The 20,704-nt window shown below is 37.0% G+C and overlaps 1 protein-coding gene across 2 annotated transcripts in view; it reads left to right on the forward strand.

The window, feature by feature from the left end:
• Positions 1-9,089: 9,089 nt before the first annotated feature.
• luzp2 (leucine zipper protein 2) overlaps positions 9,090-20,704 on the forward strand; it is a 152,433-nt gene continuing 140,818 nt past the window's right edge. The window contains exon 1 of one of the 2 annotated variants that reach the window (XM_051135050.1): positions 9,090-9,558. In XM_051135050.1, the coding sequence (XP_050991007.1) occupies positions 9,497-9,558 (62 nt within the window). In that variant the 5' untranslated portion in view covers positions 9,090-9,496. The remainder of the gene's footprint in view (positions 9,559-20,704) is intronic. The other variant, XM_051135049.1, reaches the window with a different exon arrangement.

Genomic DNA, 20,704 nt, shown 5'->3' on the forward strand with positions numbered 1-20,704 from the left:
ATTCCAAATGTGGTTGTAGACGATCCCAGCCGAGGAAGAAGGGTCTAAGTAATTTATATACTTTTTAATGCCAAACGCTTATCTTGTCTTACTCTGCTTGGACTGTTTTTGTTCTGGTTCATGACAGTTAGGGTATGTTGAGAAACTCCCATCTCATGTTCTCCCTCAACTTCGAAATCATCCTATATCCTAATCATCCTAAGGTTTTTTGATCTTCTTTGCATGTTCACGTTGCAAAGACTGGGTTGGAACTTTTGCAGCAATGTAGGATGATTTTGAAATGATTTTTGAAGTTGAGGGAGAAAACACGATTGGAGTTTTTCGACATACCCTAACTGTCCTGAGTCAGAATACACAGAGTTCATGGAGAGAAAGGCAAGGCGAGCGTTTGAGATTAAAAAGTATGTAAATTGTATTTTTTTAATGGAAATAACCAATTGTTTCACTAGATAAGACCCTTCTTCCTCTGCTGGGATCGTTTACAACCGCATTTGGGATCGCTTGAAGCTGCATTTAAACTGCTTTTTGGAAGTTCCAAATCGGGGCACCGTAGCAGTCCATTATATGGAGAAAAATGCAGAAATGTTTTCCTTAAAAAACATTATTTCTTTACGACTGAAGAAAGAAAGACATGAACTTGGATGACAAGGGGGTGAGTACATTATATGTGCATCTTTGTTTTGGAAGTGGACTTTTACTTTAATGGGAACATTAGCAAAACCAAAGCCAACATATTTTTGTTAGCTCCATGGGACCTCTTTGTGGAAATAGGTTTTTGTGATAGTCTACATTTGTGAATTTTTGTGAAAAACACATTAGACATACTCATTTTTTTCCCTGTGCAGCTTCCTGTGTGTTTGTGTTCTGAAATACTGTTCATTTCTAGATTTGTTTATTTGGATGATAGCAAGAGCAGCAAATCCCTCAGTCACAGAAATGCTTCTTTCTATATAGTCATCTGCTTCATAATGCTTAAGCAAATGTGTACAGGTAGATTTAAAAAACGTAATCACTGCACCTGTGTTCCACATTGCTGTGTTTGGATTCATTGACACATACACATAATCTCCACATATTTTGGCAACGAGAAACCAAACACACAAACATAAAGCACATGTCAATAAGAAAGCAATTAATTAAAGCTATTCCACACACAGTTCATCCAAAATGTGTAATAATAAAACAGACCAAATATTTCTGAATTGCTTTTTTTGGAAAACACAGAGAAAGAGGGAAAGCTCAATATAGTGTACAAAATGGATTTAGTCATTACCGTATTTGTTTTCCTCCATTTTTCAACACTAACACAGTAGGCAGCTCAAGAGAACAACTTCTATTGTCGAACAGCGTGAGATTGTGTGAATCATGATCCCCTTTGATTTGGCCTATATTCACCATACTTTGTGTTGTACTTTCTACAGTTGCTTTGTTTCAGTTTCATGGAATGACACTTACAGTAACATTCAAAGCCATAATGTGTAGGGGAGAGCGGGGACGAAAGTACCATTTTTCAGAAAAACACAATTTAAAAAGATAAAGTTGCAGACAGAGATATATTTTGCTGTTGCCTATAACTCAGAAGTGTGGTCTATTAATACCAGGTGGTATTTTGTAAAAATGTAGAAAGACTTAAGTATAATTTCAGATGCACATTGTTACTTTCGACCCCGTTGGCTGGGATGAAAGTAACACAACAATACAAGCTAGATTTTTTGCGTTACTCTTGTTTGCATTAAATATACATGACTATGTCCTTGTTAATATGTAACTGCAAACATATTTTGTCCTTAATGTTTGCAAAAAATTATTACGTTTTCCTTTTAAATTTCATTTATTAAGTTTCATCAAATGTTTTGATGAGTGTACAAACTTGAATTGTTTAATTTATTTATTTATTTATTTATTTATTCAACTTATTTATACATATATATATATATATATAATTTTTATATATATATATATATATATATATATATAAACAGAATGAACAATATGAAAATTAAATTAAATTAGCATAATATAAATTCTCAACATAGTAGGCAGTAGGCCTGTTCATGTTTCCATACAGTTGTTTGTATGCATAAATTCAAAATGTGCATAAAAAACTTCTGGAAACACTACAAATTCATGATATTCCTGACAGATAGGCTTATGTCCAGAAACGCCCTCTCATTCATGGCTGAATCAAACCTCTGTCTGTCTTTCTGACCCTCACTCTTGGCATATTCTTTTGGTACAACACAAACCTTTATAATAAACGTTTTAATAAATGATACAAGACACAGAAAGTCACCAAATTAGCATGCTGCGGGACAAAGGAAACACTTGTTGTCACTGTAGGGGGACAAAAGTAACAAGTGTTATTTTCGTCCTGACAGGAACTCCTGACATTTAAATCTGATTTACTCCTATACTGATAAACTCTAAAAAGCCAAACTTCAGGATGTGTTACAGCACTAAATAACATGTAGATTGATCATTACTGTGACACATGAAATGAGAAACAACACAACTAAAAAAAAATATAGCTTCCATAATTTACTTATTGTATTCGAAAACTGCTTTCTGAACCTAACTGCGGGAAACAATGAAGAAATCATGTGATTTTTCTCAGCTCCATCAAGGGTTGCGTCATTTTTAATGGTCATTTTTATAGAAAATATATCTATATTTTGTTTTTCTTTCCCACATTGGCATTTTACCCTTGATTTGAGCACAATGGATGAGAATGGTTCAGTAATAAGACTTATGTTTAAACTAGTAAGAAATTACTTTTTTCACAATTTTTTTCACAATTGACAACTAGTTATATTATTTTATATAATTTTATTTTAAGTAATATTTTACCATATGCATGGTGATTAATACAGATGTGTAACTATCTTAGAATAAATAATTTGGAATTATTAATTCACTATTAGATATAGAACCATTATGTTCTTTTTTTCTAAATTATTATTATAAAAAACATTCAGATCACTGTTATTGTCATCTAAAATGGTTCAGAATAGTTGTTGATTGTTAACTGAAATAAAGTATGCAGTCACACTTTATTTTAAGGTTCGATTCTCTGTATTAATAAGCTATTAACTATGACTTTTGCCTGAGTAAACTCCTAATTTGCTGCTTATTAATAGTTAGTAAGGCAATTGTTAAATTTAGGTAATGGGTAGGATTAGGGGTGTAGAATATGGTCATGTAGAATAAATGCTTTATAAGTACTAATAAACAGCCAATATGTTATTAATAGGCATGCTAATAAGCAACTAGTTAATAGTAAGAATTGGTCCCTATACTAAAGTGTTACAAAGTATTTTATATAAAATATGAAATTAAAGCTAGTTTATTAACACTGATTACATTTTTTTTCTGATTTAAAAATTTAGACAAAACAAAAAGACAAAAACAAGACAAAAGTACAGTTTTTTCATTGAGTGATTTGATTGATTGATCTTTTTTTTTTTTTTTTTTTTTTTTTTGTAGTGCGGTGCCATCTAAACAATTCAGAGCATCCTTCTTTTGCCTGTTCATTGTTCATCTAGAAGCACTCTTCATTTCTCTTCAATCTTGACAGGAGACATGTTTTCCCTCACCTTGTCTGGTGTGACACAGACTGCTGGAGGTGTGACAAAGACAAATAAGACCAGATTACTAAAAATACTTATTGCAGTCCCAAGGGCCTGGTCCCCAGTCATCTGTGACCACTCCCTGAGTGCCTATGCAACCCATGACGCTCTAATTAGACGCAAATCAAATAGGTGCGGAATTAGGAGCAGGGAGTAGAACTAAGGGACAATAGACTCTAAACTCCATTAGTGGTGTAATGGAAACCATTCATCATTCTTTTATAACACGACCTCTACCGCCGACACATCTTTCCTCTATTTCCACTGTTCTGATCATAGAACTTGAATCAGTCAGCCTTCCATGGCTAAAAGCAATGGCTATCCCTAAATCTTTTATTCCCTTTGAAGACAAAAATAGTGCGAGAGAGACAGGTAAAAGAGGGATGGGTGCTATCAACAGACCCTCTATTTTTCTGTTTCCTAATGAGCTTTGCTTGTTTGATTCACTGGCCCTTATTTTAAAGCATTTTGTTTGAAAAAGTTGCCTTTCTGTGACTATTTCACAACGTTTCAGAAGAAATATGATACAGTATTCATATTAAAGGGACAGTTCGCCTTAAAAAGGAAATGTCGCATTACTTGCTTTCTTCTGCAGAACACAAAAGGAGAAGTTTTGAAAGCTCTTTTTCCATGCAATTACAATAAATGAGTGCTAAAGCTTTCAAGCTTAAAAATGATGCAAAGGCACCATAAATGCATAATTCTAAGAGTTATGTGTTATATTCCAAGTGTTGTGAAGCTGTTGGATAGCTTTTTCTATGAAACAAATCAAAACTTGACATCTGCCTTAAACTCTTCCATGTCTAGTTTAATGTCAAATGATTTCATGAGTCAGATTTTTTAAATTAATCGGTTAATCCAGTTTACACTAATGCTCTGAATAATTAGTCTGTAAATCAAATGTATCCGGTTCTCAAGTTTGGCTCAATGGTCCTATCAAGCAGTAAACTGCTCACAAAAGGAGATTATCAGTGAATAATGAGTTAAATTTCAGTTTATTCCTTGCGTAAAGCTTGTGGAATAAAGCACGTAAGTCATATGGACTACTTTTATGATACTTCTGTGGAGCTTTAGCCTCCTTTTGTGAATTTTGAAAGCTTTAGTTCACATTCATTACTTGTCGTAGTTTTTAATGCGATTGCATAGTCTTTTACACAAAAGAAAGAAGATGAAATTGTAATATAACTTTGTGGTCACACTTTATTTTAAAGTCCAGTTCTTGCTATTAACGAGCCATTAACTATGACTTTTGCCTCAGTAAACTACTAATTTGCTGCTTATTAGTAGTTAGTACGATAGTTGTTAAGTTTAGGTATTGGGTAGGACTAGGGATGTAGAATATGGTCATGCAGAATATGTGCTTTGTAAGTGCTAATAAATAGCCATTATGCTATAAATAGGCATGCTAATAAGCAACTAGACTCTTAAAGGAGAAGTCCACTTCCAGAACAACAATTTACAAATAATTTACTCACCCCCTTGTCATCCAAGATATTCATGTCTTTCTGTCTTAAGTCATAAAGAAATTATGGTTTTTGAGGAAAACATTTCAGGATTTTTCTTAATATAATGTGACTTCAATTGTGCCCCCGATTTTGAACTTCCAAAATGTAGTTTAAATGCAGCTTCAAAAGGCTCTAAACGATCCCAGCCGAGAAAGAAGGGTTTTTCGAAAAATAAAAAATGCGCATACTTTTTAAGCACAAAAGCTCGTGTAGCACATGCTCTGAGATGCACGTTCACATCACTATGTACTATTGAATCACGTCGAAAGGTCACATGGACCCAGTGTTTACAAAATGAATGCACAAAGACTAACAAAGTGCAAGTAAGTCAAACGCTGTATACAAACAAAAAGCTACAAGCTACAAGTTGTAGGAGAAAATAAGATGGAGTTTTTCGCCATTGTCTACCTTTTTGAGCCGGAGTACACAGACGATGAACTTAGACGTGATTCGTAGTAGCGATGAGAAGTTCGGATCATTTTACCGACTCGGGCCTTTGGGTCTCGTTCAGCAAAATGAACGAATCTTTTGTCGAGTCATTTCGCTTATTTTAGCAAAATATAATTAAAATGTTTTTGTTACTTCCCTAACACAAACGTTGATCACACTACAAACAAGACAAAACTGTAATGCTATAAGAAACAGAAAAGATTAATTAATTGTTTACCTGGGTCTTTAGTCTATGATTAGCTCACCTCACCTCTTATCTGACAAGTTTTCAGGTTTGAGTCGTTCGTTCATCACGTGACAGCCCCATAAGATGAACGAAGAACTCGAAAAACCCGAAGACTCGAAACAGGTGAACTAATTCCAGTACAGAACCTAATAGGATGTTGCGCATGCACGACTGAACGAATCACTCCCCGAGACGACTCGTTCTTCCCGAGTCACATAAAAGATCCGTTTAAAATGAACGAATCATTCAAGAACGCGCATCCCAGTGCCTGTGCTACATGAGCTTTTGTGCTTAAAAAGTATACAAATTTTTATTTTTCGAAAAAAAATGACTGATCGTTTTGCTAGATAAGGCCCTTCTTCCTCGGCTGGGATTATTTAGAGCCCTTTGAAGCTGCATTTAAACTACATTTTGGAAGTTCAAAATTGAGGGCACAATTGAAGTCCATTATATGAAGAAAAATCCTGAAATGTTTTCCTCAAAAAACATAATTTCTTTACGACTGAAGACATGAACATGGCAAGATGACAAGGGGGTGAGTAAATTATTTGTAAATTGTTGTTCTGGAAGTTGAGTTCTCCTTTAAAAATAAAGGTGCTTTAAAAAGTTCTTTACAATGATGCCATAGAAGAACCATTTTTGCTTCCACAAAGAACCATTCAGTCAAAGGTTCTTTGAAGAACCTTTCTTACCTTTTTATAATCTGAAGAACCCACTTTTGCCACAAAGAACCTTTTGTGAAACAGAAAGTTTCTTCAGATGTTAAAGGTTCTTTTAAATGAATCGTTTAATCCTGTTTACACTAATGCTCTGAATGATTAGTTTGTAAATCAAATGTATCCGGTTCTCAAGTTTGGCTCAATGGTCCTATCAAGCAGTAAACTGCTCACAAAAGGAGATTTTCAATAAATAATGAGTTAAATTTCAGTTTCTTCCTTGCAATAAAGCTTTTGGAATAAAGCACGTAAGTCCTATGGACTACTTTTACGATACTTCTGTGGAGCTTTTATGGAACCATTTAAACAAAAAAGGTTCTTCTATGCCTTCGTGAAGCACATTTATTTTTAAGAGTGTAGTTAATAGTGAGAATTGTTCCTTATACTAAAGTGTTACCAACTTGGTTACAATGTGATGGTAACTGAGTAAACTGTGACAGAATTTGTGTAACTAGTTATCAGATACAGTTGCGAAAATAAGTAATTGTTTTCAATAAGCGTTCAGGTCTGCAACTGGTTGGATTCAAAAAGATGGTTCCACCCAAAACACACCATTGGATGAGTTATCACAATATTGCTGTGTCATGCTGGGAAGTATGCTATAACAAAAAACAAGTTTTTTATTATTTTATTTATTTTATTTTAAAATCAACCATAATTATCCACCTTATCTTTCACGTAAGAGCGGGTGTGGCCATTTGTACATTTTATGGGTTTTGCTTTCGGTCTCATCTGCATCCAGCTATTTTTACCTGTACAAAACAGCTTGTTTTGCTGCTTGACATTGCAAATTGTTGTGTCTTACCATTACCATTATTTTAATGTATTATCTTAATTATGAACACACTGGTTTGTAGTGCAAACAGTTTTACCTTTAACTTCACCTTGTTATTCTTCTCGTTATTTCCCTATAATGAATGAGCGGATAATGAACCGGAACTCTCGCCCACAGGATATAAAATTTTCTTTTTTTTTTTTTTTAATTATTATTATTTTTAAATTAAAGATTATAAAGTAGCTATGTAACAGAAGTAGCAACATATATTTTCTTCAAAATTGTGGCATACATCCAAGTGAATTGCATTGCCGAAAAACAAGACAAATGTAAGATGAGACTAGGTTTTATCCATTAGTTGTTGACTGGATAAAAAGCTTTTGGTAGGTTGTAAGAAACGGATGGCTAAAAGTGGACGAAATGATTAGAGAAGTTAAAAAATGTAGAAGAAAATAAAAAAAAAAGGAAAAAAAGAAACATACATGGATTGTGAATTCTTCACAATACGATCACTAACATGCATTTATAAAATAGGTGAATAGTGAATTTTCATTTCATTAAAAGTGAAGTTTATCTGAAAAATAACCCCATTATTTACTCATCCTCAAGCCATCAAAGATGTATATGACTTTCTTCTTTCAGACGAATATAATCAGAGTTATATTAAAAAATGTCCTGGCTCTTCCAAGATTTATAATGGAAGTGAATGGCTGTTGAGATTTTGTTGCCCAAAAAGTGCCTCAATCCATCATAAAAATACTCCCGGGGTTTATAATGGTCTTCTAAAGTGAAGTGATGTGTTTGTTTAAAAAAAAAATCCATATTTAAAACTTTATAAACCATAATCTCTAGCTTCAACTAACTGTTGTACACTCGAGCAAAACAAAACACATGGTCACAAATTAGAGCTACAAAAAATTGAAAGACAAATGTTGAAGGATTTTGATATAAGCCACCGGAGCACCACTGTCGTCCACTGGAACACCTGTCTCTCGACATTTAGTGGAGATTAGCCGCTAGATTAACTAGAGATTATAGTTTATAAAGTTTTAAATATGAATGTTTTACTTTCACAAATGCATCAATTCACTTCAGAAGGCCTTTATTAATTCCCTGGAGCCATGTGGAGTACTTTTTATGAAGGATGGATGCACTTTTTTGAGCTTCAAAATCTAAACACCCATTCACTGGCATTATAAACTTTGAAAGAGCTTTGACATTTTTTAATATAACTCTGACTGTGTTTGTCTGAAAGAAGAAAGTCATAAACACCTAAGATGGCTTGAGGGTGAGCAAATAATTTTTGGGTGAACTCTCGCTTAAATCAATGGTAAATTTCATACATTTTGATTTTGAAGTTGATATTTTCACACCTTTAATATTTTGTTACCTTGTGTCCAGAAACTGAACACTGGTTTTGAAAAGGCGGATGGAGACATCAGATGCGACAGAACGGCAGAAAAGGTAAAGCAAAGCGACTGCATGACTATTAAATTTATCATGATCGGTTTACCCTCTTAATCTCACAATATGAGACGGTGAGCAGGGAAATGTCTCATCAATTACTTTGACGGACAACAGAGAACAAAATGTCAAACTAATGAACCCTGCCATCAAAGTGTAATCTCCACAAAAATTGATTAATTTAGTCTTTGTGGAGTAACCCCGCACATGCCGAGCCCAGATAATCGCCCTGCCCCGTCCCAAGGCTGCTGGTAATAACGCAGACAGATGGATATCGTGTGGGACACACCAGCAGGTATTCATCTCGCCGTGGAACGCAGAAGAGAAAGACACGGAGCCACTGGCTGTATTGATGCTGACATCACCTCACCACCTCAAATCATTCTCCAGTCTTCCTCCCCGGATCCTGGATCCCCCCGCCCCTGCACCCTGGTTCCTGGCCATTAATAAATCCGTCCGTCTCCCCGTCCCTGCTATTTGAAGCCGAGGAGCCCCGCACTTTCACATACACAGACCGCTCGCAGCGTTGCATCTGTCTGCCGCGGCGTGTGTGCCTGCGTTAACGCGCGTGTGCACCACTAAAAGAGAGAGAGAGAGAGAGAGAGAGAGAGAGAGAGAGAAAACGGGTGAGCGAGCCAGCGAGGAGAGGGAGAGAGAACGGGAGAAGGGAAAAGCGAGCGATCGAGAGAAAAAGGGGGAAAGAGACGCCGAGTGCATGAGAGCAAGACAAAGCAATGAAATTCATCGGAGCCGTTTACCTCCTGTTCCTCATCCCCGCTTTAAGCTTCAACAGCAGGTAAGAGCAGATTTACATCTTCGGCTTTATCCATCAACCCCATCAGTCTGTCTGTCGGGGACACAATAGCTGATTATATTCATCTGTGATGTGGGCTACAGTTAAAGCCTCTGTCTGTGCTTAAAAATCTCTGAAGAGAGAAGGGGAGAGTGATTGAGACGGCACCGAGAGCGAGGTGAAAGATGCTTAACAGCTCAACTTTTTCCTGCTTCTGCTCTGGGCTTGGCTAGCCTGCAGACAAAACAGAGACGTTCGCTTTCTGACACGCAGAGTGAGTGAAATGTGGCAGGGGTCGGTGGCTTATGGGAAGGAGCAAGTTTGTGGCAGTCAGAGCTTTTGGGATGCCCGTGCAATTGCAGAACGTGTTTGTGTGTGTGTGCGCGTGTGTGTATTATGCAGCGAGGAGAAGAATCTGAGATGAGGAATAAAGAGAGAAGAACGGCTAAGCCAGGAGGAGTCTTGCAGAGTCAGGGAGTTTTCAAGGATTGATCATTAATTTAACTACTGATAAAGCCGTGCCTCTTCCTCTCTGAACCCAGAGCACGGGAAAGGTCAGCGAGCACTCAGCCAAGATTTGAGCATTGACTTTATCATCTATGGGGTATTCTTTATGCTCTTTTGGGGTAAATTAAAAAGCTTGTTAATAGCGAATTTGTTCTGCAAATACTTTTGCCCTTTAGACTTGTCCAGGGAGTGGCTCTGGAGTACACATGCTTGTAATACAAACACTGAGACAGTTATTGTTCTCACACGCACGTACACACATACATTTGCTACTAATATGGAACAATTATTGCAAGTCCATTAGTTAAAAAATTCCATTTAAATAGAAAATATAACTGGCAAGTTGTGGTTGCCAGATATTAAGCATTTATGTCAGGACTGTATGGCCTTTTTGGAGCCTGTATATTTTACAGTTCATAATCTTATATTTTGTTTGCTCATTTTAATATACCCAGCTACTTGAACAACTAACATCTGCTTTGTACTTATTTGAAAGTATTTTACAGCAAAAATCCAAGTGTTTTTGCTTATAAATAATAATAAAATGGTATAAGTATTTAACTATTTTGATAAACTACTGAAAAAATATGTTTAATTTCTGTATTCTTTTATAATTATGATATTTCTTATAGATGAAGGCCATCTTACAGTGTTTTTAATATTTACAGCTTTTTCTCAGATAAAACTGCACTCTAAAAACAACCCAGCGTTGGGTTAAATATAGACAAACCCAACGACTGGGTTGGATTAGATGTTTAACCCAACCTTCTGGGTAGTTTAATTTAACTCAACAATTACTCAAATTAAATCATTCTTGCTAAAAATGAACCCAAAATGTTGTAAATGAACATGGATTAATATGTTGAATAAATGTGACCCTGGACCACAAAAGCAGTTTTAAGTAGCACAGGTATATTTGTAGCAATAGCCAAAAAATACATTGTATGGGTCAAAATTATCCGGTTTTATTTAATGCCAAAAATCAGCAGGATATTAAGTAAATATATTTTTTCAGTGAAGGTATTTTGTGAATATATCAAAACTTAATTTCTTGATTAGTAATATGCATTGCTAAGAACTTCATTTGGACGACTTTAAAGGGATATTTCTCAATATTTTGATTTTTTTTCCACCCTCAGATTCCAGATTTTCAAATAGTTGTATCTCAGCCAAATATCATCCTATCCTAACAAACCATACATCAATGGAAAGCATATTTATTCAGTTAATTCAGTTTAAAATTGACTGGTTTTGTGGTCCAAGGTCACACAGAATAAATAAATAATATAAAACATAATTTAAATTGCTTGTTAATAAATATTCATCTTTTAATTATTGCTGATGCCTGTCTGATTTTTAATTTACAACCCATTTTAAGCCAGCTGAGTTAATAAAACTACCCAGACGGTTGGGTTAAACATTCAACCCAGTTGCTGGGTCAAAACAACTCAATCGGCGGCTTTGTCCATATTTCACGCAGTGCTGGGTTGTTTTTAACCCAGTATTTTTTAGTGTTGGCGTTTTTTGTTTTTATTTTAAATCCATAGCATATATCAAAGTTTATTCACAAGACTTAACCATTATACTCTTAAATCAAAGGTGTGGCTTGAATAAAGTATGTTAATGCGGTCATCTTAAAACATGAAGAGAAATTAATCTCACTTGCTTTTGTTAACGCAAGACATTTATCAAGGCCAGTCTCTGTGAGTCACATTTCCAGATTCTCATTAGACCAGTGTCAAACACACATTTGATCTATAACATGAATTTTCCCCATATAAACCTAGATGCTTCTGCATTGAAACTGACACTGGATGATGATGCTTGCAATGTTTTACTGTAGAGAAATTTTTATGTTTCAAAAAACCTTTTAATGCACATTCCTTTTACATCTCCAGGCTTGTGTTTACATTGTGCTCATGCATTTCACAGATACTTTTATCCAAAGCAACTTGAATTGATTTCAGAGTATAGATTATATCAGTTCATGCGTTTCCTGGAACTTAAACCATAACCTTGCCGCTGCTATTTTGCAATTCTACAGATCATTTGCTTTTAATTGTTTTTTCGAATTGTTTTTTAACACAATAACTTTTCGAAAATACATTTGCATGTTATTACTAGATGTTTCAAAATGGCTTCCAAGTTTTTCTAGACAGAAATTTGACACAAGGTCACCCTCTCAAACCTTGAGATACAGTGAAGTGGAGCATAAAAACAAGTGACTACAGTGACTCAAGTGGTGTAAAAGCAGCACTTGCCCTAATTTCTGTTGATTTCCTCCAGACCGAGCATCACGACAGCTCTTGTATGTTTCAGTCTCGCAACAGTCATTTGTTGTCTTTAGTGATACTCTTCTACTATTTTTTTTTTTTTGCTAATTTTAGTGTTTGTAACAACTGAACAAAATATTTAGCTCTGTTGTGAAACATAATCTAGCACTATATTACAGTAAGTGGTGTAAGATGAAGACGAGGCTGCCACTCTTGCCAATTTTATCTTTTCAAAGATCAAGCACTCTGAGAGAAATGGTCTATAAAATTGCACTGTGCATCAAGAATTGGAAAAGTTTTCTAGTGCATAAAACATAGTTAATCTGTGACAGCTGCATGGAACTTATAATATTTAAAAAAATACTTTCCAACCTTTATGAGTATAGAAATTTAGATTTTAAATTTTAAGAACATAGCACTACTTTTTTGATCTTTCCTTAAATAAATGACTTCCTTTAGAATCATAGTTCATAAAATATGTTTGCGTAGCTCTCATTTAGATATCCAGAATCCCTGCTCAGCAGTAAACCGCTCTCATGCCAAGAGCGAAAGCGCTTTCTCACAATCTACACCAACATTTCATCAATTCTGCTTACTGGTCTGCAAAGCTCAACAGACAAGTGTATTGAGCTACATATGTATAAATCAGCAAGCTGTACTATTCAGCATTTTATACAGAGAGATTATTACATTATGCTGCATAAGCATTTGATGTTTGGGGAAACCTGCTCCAAACAGAACTGTACTGAACGATTTCATCAGAGCTCGTAAGTAGCGCAGAAATAGCTAGATGAGGTGAGATGTGGCTTATTTGGAGAAATTGAATTCTTCCGCAGCCACATGTTCATGGCATGCCTGTGCACTTGGTGATGAATAGGTCAGGCTATGGCTGATGAATGAATTGGGAGCTTCATTTGAAAGGGCAACCATGACCTTGCCACACATACATAAAACATTGTAAATCTTGGACAGTAAAAGAAAATTACCATTCTGCATGTATAAATTTTAACCCCTGTAGGTTTGCATAAGCATTGTGATGTGTGCGTTACGCTCCATACATCATTGCTGTGGTAATGCATCACTGTATGGTTTATGCGTACATACAAGGACATACACTTCTTATAGAATTTCTGTACCTTGTGAGTATTGCGTCAGATAATTGTGTTTCTTGTTAAAAAAGGTTTTATATATTCTATAACAGCTCTATTCGTTTCTTTATAAAAATGTTTAAAATTAAAGTATGAATCTTATCAAGTTTTTAAGCATTTTACATTTATTCCAAAATAACTCGAGGCAGTAACAATTTAAACAATATATTTGTTTGTGTACTTATATTCAGCTATTCTATTTAATAGTTTTTAAATATTTTTGAATTTCTTGAATTATCAGTCATCAAAGCTTGGTAAATATTGGTCACACAGAGATTTTCTTTAAATTTCACCAAACTGATTACTCACTAAAAACTTCAACAGATCTTGTTTTCATGCCATTTCAAGTCTTATTTTGATGTAACAAAGTGTTTATATCTAAGTGTGTGAGTTGTTTACTTACCTTTTTAAATTAATCTACCAATTAACGACATTATATTGTTTATTCAGACTGTTTCGCGAATGCGGAACGTGCACAAACACAAGAGGCGGGATTTATTGCATGAACCAATCACAGCTGAACATAACCATATCGCGATGGAGGCATTGCATGCTTTCACGTGACCCCTTACAGACCGATTTTCTAACGCGCTCAAACATAAGAGGCGGGGTTTATCGCATGAATCAAAAAAAAGAGGCGAGATTTATCGCATGAACCAATCGCTGCTGAACATAACCATATCACGATGGAGGCGTTGCCTCCTTTTACGTGGCCCCTTACAGACTGATTTTCTAACACGCACAAACATAAGAGGCGGGATTTATCGCATGAACCAGTCGCAGCCAAACAAAACCATATCGCGATGGAGGCATTGCCTCCTTTCACGTGACCCCTTACAGACTGATTTTCTAACGCGCTCGAACGTAAGAGGCGGGGTTTATCGCATAAACCAATCACAGCCAAACATAACCAGTCATATCCAGTCATATTGTGATGGAGGCATCGCCTCCTTTCACGTGAGTCCTTTCAGACTGATTCACGAACATGCACGAACGCAAGAGGCGGGATTTATTGCGTGAACCAATCACAGCCAAACTTAACCAGTCATATCGTGATGGAGGCATTGCCTCCTTTTATGTGACTCCTTTCAGACTGATTTGTGAACACGCATGAACACAAGAGGTGGGATTTATCGCATCAACCAATCACAGCCGAACATAACCAGTCATATTCAGTCATATCGCGATGGAGGTATTGACTCCTTTCACGTGACCCCTTACAGACTGATTTTCTAACACGCACAAACATAAGAGGCGGGATTTATCGCATGAACCAGTCGCAGCCAAACATAACCATATCTCGATGGAGACATTGCCTCCTTTCACGTGACCCCTTACAGACTGATTTTCTAACGCGCTCGAACGTAAGAGGCGGGGTTTATCGCATAAACCAATCACAGCCAAACATAACCAGTCATATCCAGTCATATTGTGATGGAGGCATCGCCTCCTTTCACGTGAGTCCTTTCAGACTGATTCATGAACATGCACGAACACAAGAGACGGGATTTATTGCGTGAACCAATCACAGCCAAACTTAACCAGTCATATCGTGATGGAGGCATTGCCTCCTTTTATGTGACTCCTTTCAGACTGATTTGACTCCTTTCAGACTGATTTGCTGAACACGCATGAACACGCATGAACACAAGAGGTGGGATTTATCGCATCAACCAATCACAGCCGAACATAACCAGTCATATTCAGTCATATCGCGATGGAGGTATTGACTCCTTTCACGTGACTCCTTTCAGACTGATTTGCAAACACGCACAAACATAAGAAGCAGGATTTATCGCACAAATCAGTCACAGCCGAACATAACCAGTCATATCCAATCATATCGTGATGGAGGCATCGCCTCCTTTCATATGACTCCTTTCAGACTGATTTGCGAACCCGTACGAACAGAAAGGGTGGGATTTTTCGCATGAACCAGTCACAGCCAAACATAACCAGTCATATCTAATCATATCAAGATGGAGGCATTGCCTCGTTTCACATAACTTTACCCCATTCATTCTCATTTACACCCTTAGAAATTCACCAATCATATTCAATCAAATCTTTCACGTGAGTCCTTTTAGAATGATTCGCAAATTAAGCATATAGCGTTAGTTCTGGCAGATCACGTGAGTCAAGTTCGCATCAGCTGACTCTCAGCTGATCACATCTACCTATAGGAATGTGACACCTATCGCGGCATTCCTATATAAGCTCTATTCAGTAGTATTTAGCAGCTTTTTTGCTTGCTCAGATTCAAAACACCCTCCTCCATCCCCCACTCCTCCTTTTCGCCACAGTCAGGACTTGGCTTCTGATATTCCTCACTGAATCAGACTCCTTTTATCTGAATAATGTGTTACACTTAAATATCATTAAGTACATTAATGATATCTGCTTTGTTCTGTTCTGTTTACCCTGAGGGGTTATTATTGCTGCCCAGAACAGAACCATACTGCCAAATCAAACTGTATGCTGAGTGCCTATCATTTTGATGATAGTGGTCCTGACAGAAATGCACACAAACACAAGAGGCGGGAATTTTGTGCATGAACCAATTACAGCCAAACATACCCAGTCATATCCAGTCATACTGTGATGGAGGTGTAGTGTTAGGTTCTATTCGTTAACATAATAATGCATATGTGGAACCTACAGTGTGTGTGTTACGGTACTGGAAGGTGAATAATAAAAAGATCTCAGAAGTTATAGCTGACTGTGGTGTCGTCCATCCTATGAAAGGTTAATGTTGTACCTACTAAATGAAAGAAACAGGAGTCACGTGACTCCTTTCAGACTGATTTGCGAATGTGTATAATCATAAGAGGCAGGATTTTTTGCATGAACCAATCACAGCCGAACATAACCAGTCATATCCAATCATATTGAGATGGAGGCATTGCCTCGTTTCACATAACTTTACCTCATTCATTCTCATTTACCCCCCTACAAACTCACCACAGGCTTTAGGGGGTCTGTTAAAACTCAGTGGGCTCAGGGGAGACGAGAGAGACGCGGACTCCCGCTGTAACTTTGCCTGCTGGTATTGCTGTTGGACAATGTTTCTTCAGAAAAGTGGTTTATACGCTTATACATGTTATATTTTGTAACTTTGGCATTGTTTATTTTTATACTACAATTTTTTTCGCATCCAATATTTTGAGGAGAAACTGCCTCCCAACAATTTCAAATAAATGGTGTTTTTTTACGCACTCTCTTAGCAATTCTAATGAAGATATTTCAAAAGAAGATATTTCAAAAGAAATATTACAATGGCTTTTGTATGTTTAATGAAAGTCATTGGGTTCCAAAACCCAAATTGAGAAAAACAACAACAAACATTGTTTTTTAATATCTTCTTTTGTGTTCCACACATGAAGATATTTGACAGAGTTGTCATTTTGTTACAAACAACTCTTTTAACACATTCAAAAGAACGCTTTATTTAAGTGAACACTTCCAGAATGTGTTTCGGCAAAAAGTTTTCACGTCTGCTCAAGTTGTTAAGTGCTAAACTAAGTTGTTAAATGTCTCTTTATCACATCCTCTATATTGTGGCTCTGGGTTTTGGTTCCCCGGCTCAAGTGGCTTAGTTCACTGTTACAACTGTCAGTGCTTTTCAGTTCCGCTCGCATGCCTGCAGCGTCTCCCTCAGGATCGCAGTCTCTCTCTCTGATGACTCAAACTTTGATGTAGGGAACCGTGGCAGCCTCTTCTGCCAAAACTTTGCCTCCAGTGAAGTGAGTGAAATGTCAAAAAAGAGCATTTGCAAAGGTATAAATGTAAGACGAAAGGTGGGGAACTCCCATTTTAAACCAAGATCAAGAATGGCGGATCGGTCATGTAATTGCTCATGTGTGTTTTCCCTCCCTTTGCAGAAGCCTGCGTCTTTTGTTTTTATCAGGCGAAGCCCCGGAGGCACCGGTGTCATGTCGGAAAATGACTGGGAAGACAAACTCATTGCAGTGTGGATCGATGACACAGTGGCTGGTGGGAGGGGGTCGTATGTCTCATAGCCGTGCTCTATGGGCCCGATCATTACCCATAAATCTCGTGTTTTAATGGCTCAAACATTCTCGCTGATATCCTCGCGCTCTGGCTACTCGGATGCGATAAAATATTCCATTCTTGCTTTGTGTGAATAATGACCTTGAATGATGCTTTATGGTTGCCATGGCAACCGTGATTGTTCCCTTGATAGGAATCGCTCTAGTCTGTGAGTGTACTAGCTGAATTGGCTGAGAACACACTGATGAGTGAGGGTCGTGCACTTTCGTTTCTTTGTTTCTTTTGTGTGTTTTGTTTAGCGGTGCGAATGACACGTCGTTTTGTACTTCATTCCTTTGCCAAACTAAGATAATATCGTTTCTAATTCAGGTTAACCCAGTTGCGTGCGATTGAAAGTTTTTCAAAAGACTGTGATTTGAGAACGGTTCCTTTTGCTTTTCCGTTTTGTGTTTTTCAGCAGCATCCTGGGGGTTAAACCTCTGAAATCTGAAAACGTTCTCAAAATATCCAGCCTGCCGCAATCGCTTTAATCTGACAGCCTCTCCCTGTATGTGTCACTGATAGATTCTAAAGAATAAGGAACTGCTGTGGCTATATCTCAAGCTTGCGTCGAGAGTAGAGAGGAGCACGTGCCAGGCTGGAGAATAGAACAGATTTGTTGGCAGATCCAGAGGTGCCCATGCGTAACCGCACCCAGAGTGCTTGGCATCGTGAGTAGTAAATGGAAAAGGTCCAACATTATTCTGTGCTCACCTGGGTGATGCATGGCTGCCACCTTACAGACCTCTTTCTCTCCTTGGGGCGCACCTGTTATGTGCACTGAGAGATTTCTATTAGAAATTGTGATTACGTTTTAGCTTTATGATTTGAGATTCCTTTAATTCATATTTTACCCGGCTGAAAGAGCATGATTCGTTGTATATTAAAGACATTCTGAGTTCAGTACGAGTTAAGCTCGATCGACAGCATTTTGGCATAATGTTACTTAGCATAAAAATGAATTTCAACTTGTCTCTTCTTTTTATTTTAAATAAATCTGTTACAGTTTAGTGCGGATGTGAATAAGGCCAGTTTAGGCCATTAAGATACTCAGTGTTTCAACAGTATTTATGGGTTTCAGTCACATGACTTTTTTTGTCACGCTCGCCATCTCTAGGGCCTCTCCTTGTTGATCGGAAACCAAAATAACACTACGAAAAACAATGTAATGTACTGATACATTAGGATTTACTCTCAAGCGAACTGCTGACTCCACTAAAGTTTTGTGAAAACGTACTATTTTGACCTCATACACAATCCCTCTCCATACACTTGGGCCAGTTTCAGGTGAATTCTCACCTGCCAGAGACTTGCCCATCTGCCGCACCCGGCCTGGATTTCTGTGTACTCAAAGCCAGATTCTGGACCCAATCAATCTGAGACAGCCGTAACTTACCGACACTGCCGCATCCATCCAAGCCAGAATCAGCCCGTTGAGCAGCACGCCAGTGAGACTAAGCCTGTTCATTAATAACTTGTACTGTTCATTAATATTTCATTTAAAATTGATAACGTTACCTAGCCAAAACATTTGCTTTTATTTAAATTCTATAGATTAGAATACATAAAGAACGTGACTTAACAAATCTATGAAAGCAATTTTAAAGTCCATTAAAGAACTCAAGTTGATCAAGCTGGCATGAGTATTTATTTACATAACAATTTATCTACAAAACCATGTACATACAGCAAAAACAGCAGTTTTAAGTGTAGATAAAATATTTAACACATTTTGCAAAATTACCCATGCTTTTGCTTGAACGAATGAGACATTTATATACACTTGAGCTGTAACATTTAATAAATACAGATATTTTGAAAAACACATTGGTAAATGGCAAAGTTTTGGAATTAAACATTTTATACTTCTGACATGTTGCCCGGTACTCAGCCAGTCAAGCGTCAGTGTCTGGGTGATTAGAAATGACACTATATAAATCACATTACCAGAAGGGGTCACCTCATCTCAACAATTCACGTGAATGAATGCAAGTGGAGTCGGTCTACCTCAGGTACCTACCTCGGTTGTCACCCGATCTCATGAAAGTGCGTATTTGGTGTAGGTTACTATTTATACGCAGAAATTGACCTCAAATGACTTGGCATATGATGCGTATAATAATATGCATGTGAAAACTGCATATTATGCACGTCAAACACATGCATATCATATGCACGCCAAAGTCAATTTCAGGTATGAATAGCACGCCAAATGGAAACAGAAAATCGTGCTATTGATACGCATTTTCAGGAGACTGGGCTCTCGAATTAGTACATTATAGGCTAACGAAAACAATACCTTAAAAATGAAAAGAAGCAGGTTGTTGTAAACCCCTGGAAAGTCCAAAGTCCAAAGATCCAGTAAGCAAAAGCATTAAAGGTTCATGAAACCCCAGACTACTTTTTCTGAGATGTGTTTGTGTTGCACATCATAGATGACAATGTTAGCATCCGTTAATTTTAATTGTTGGAAAAAACTGGTTAATTTTGAGCTTTTCTGCGTTATTTTCATCTTCTGGGTTTAAAATCTACATTGTGCTGACGTCACAGTTTGTGACGTGGCAACGGGCTATAGTACGTCGATGACACATTGGTGTCTTGTAATTATTCATTAAGGCTGCGTGTTCTTATCCTATGAGAAGACGCTTCGCCTTAATATTCACTACAGCGGGTGTTGATTTGCTATGACAGACACTTCAGACTGTGAGATTGCATATATTAACTAAGAGAAACGTTCATGGATCAAAGGAGAGTGTTTGATTTTGTTTGCTTTGAAAGAGTTCGGCACAAACGCGATTCATTCATAAAGTGAGTGTAGTGGTTTTTACAGCTCCTTGACAACCCATCAAAAGGATTATAAACATGGCAAAATAAGCCTTATGATTTATAAGCTTTAGGTAGAGCAAAACGAAAGTCCTCTGGCAAATCAGCAGTCTCGCACGCGAAATTAACATTTTGAAAGTTCCTTTGTGAACTCGCTAAAGTAAAATACTAAATTGTAAAAACGCATCTATGTTTACGATAAAATATTTAATCAAAACGAACCCATACATCCACATCGCTTGGTAAATAATCCATTGTTATTTGCTGTTATCACAGCCCACAGCACAACAGATAGATGGGATTGCAATTCGGTCCTACAAATGGCGGCCGCACCACTGTGTGATGTCA

Source organism: Labeo rohita, chromosome 18, assembly GCF_022985175.1.
Source record: "Labeo rohita strain BAU-BD-2019 chromosome 18, IGBB_LRoh.1.0, whole genome shotgun sequence".
Taxonomy (NCBI): domain Eukaryota; kingdom Metazoa; phylum Chordata; class Actinopteri; order Cypriniformes; family Cyprinidae; genus Labeo; species Labeo rohita.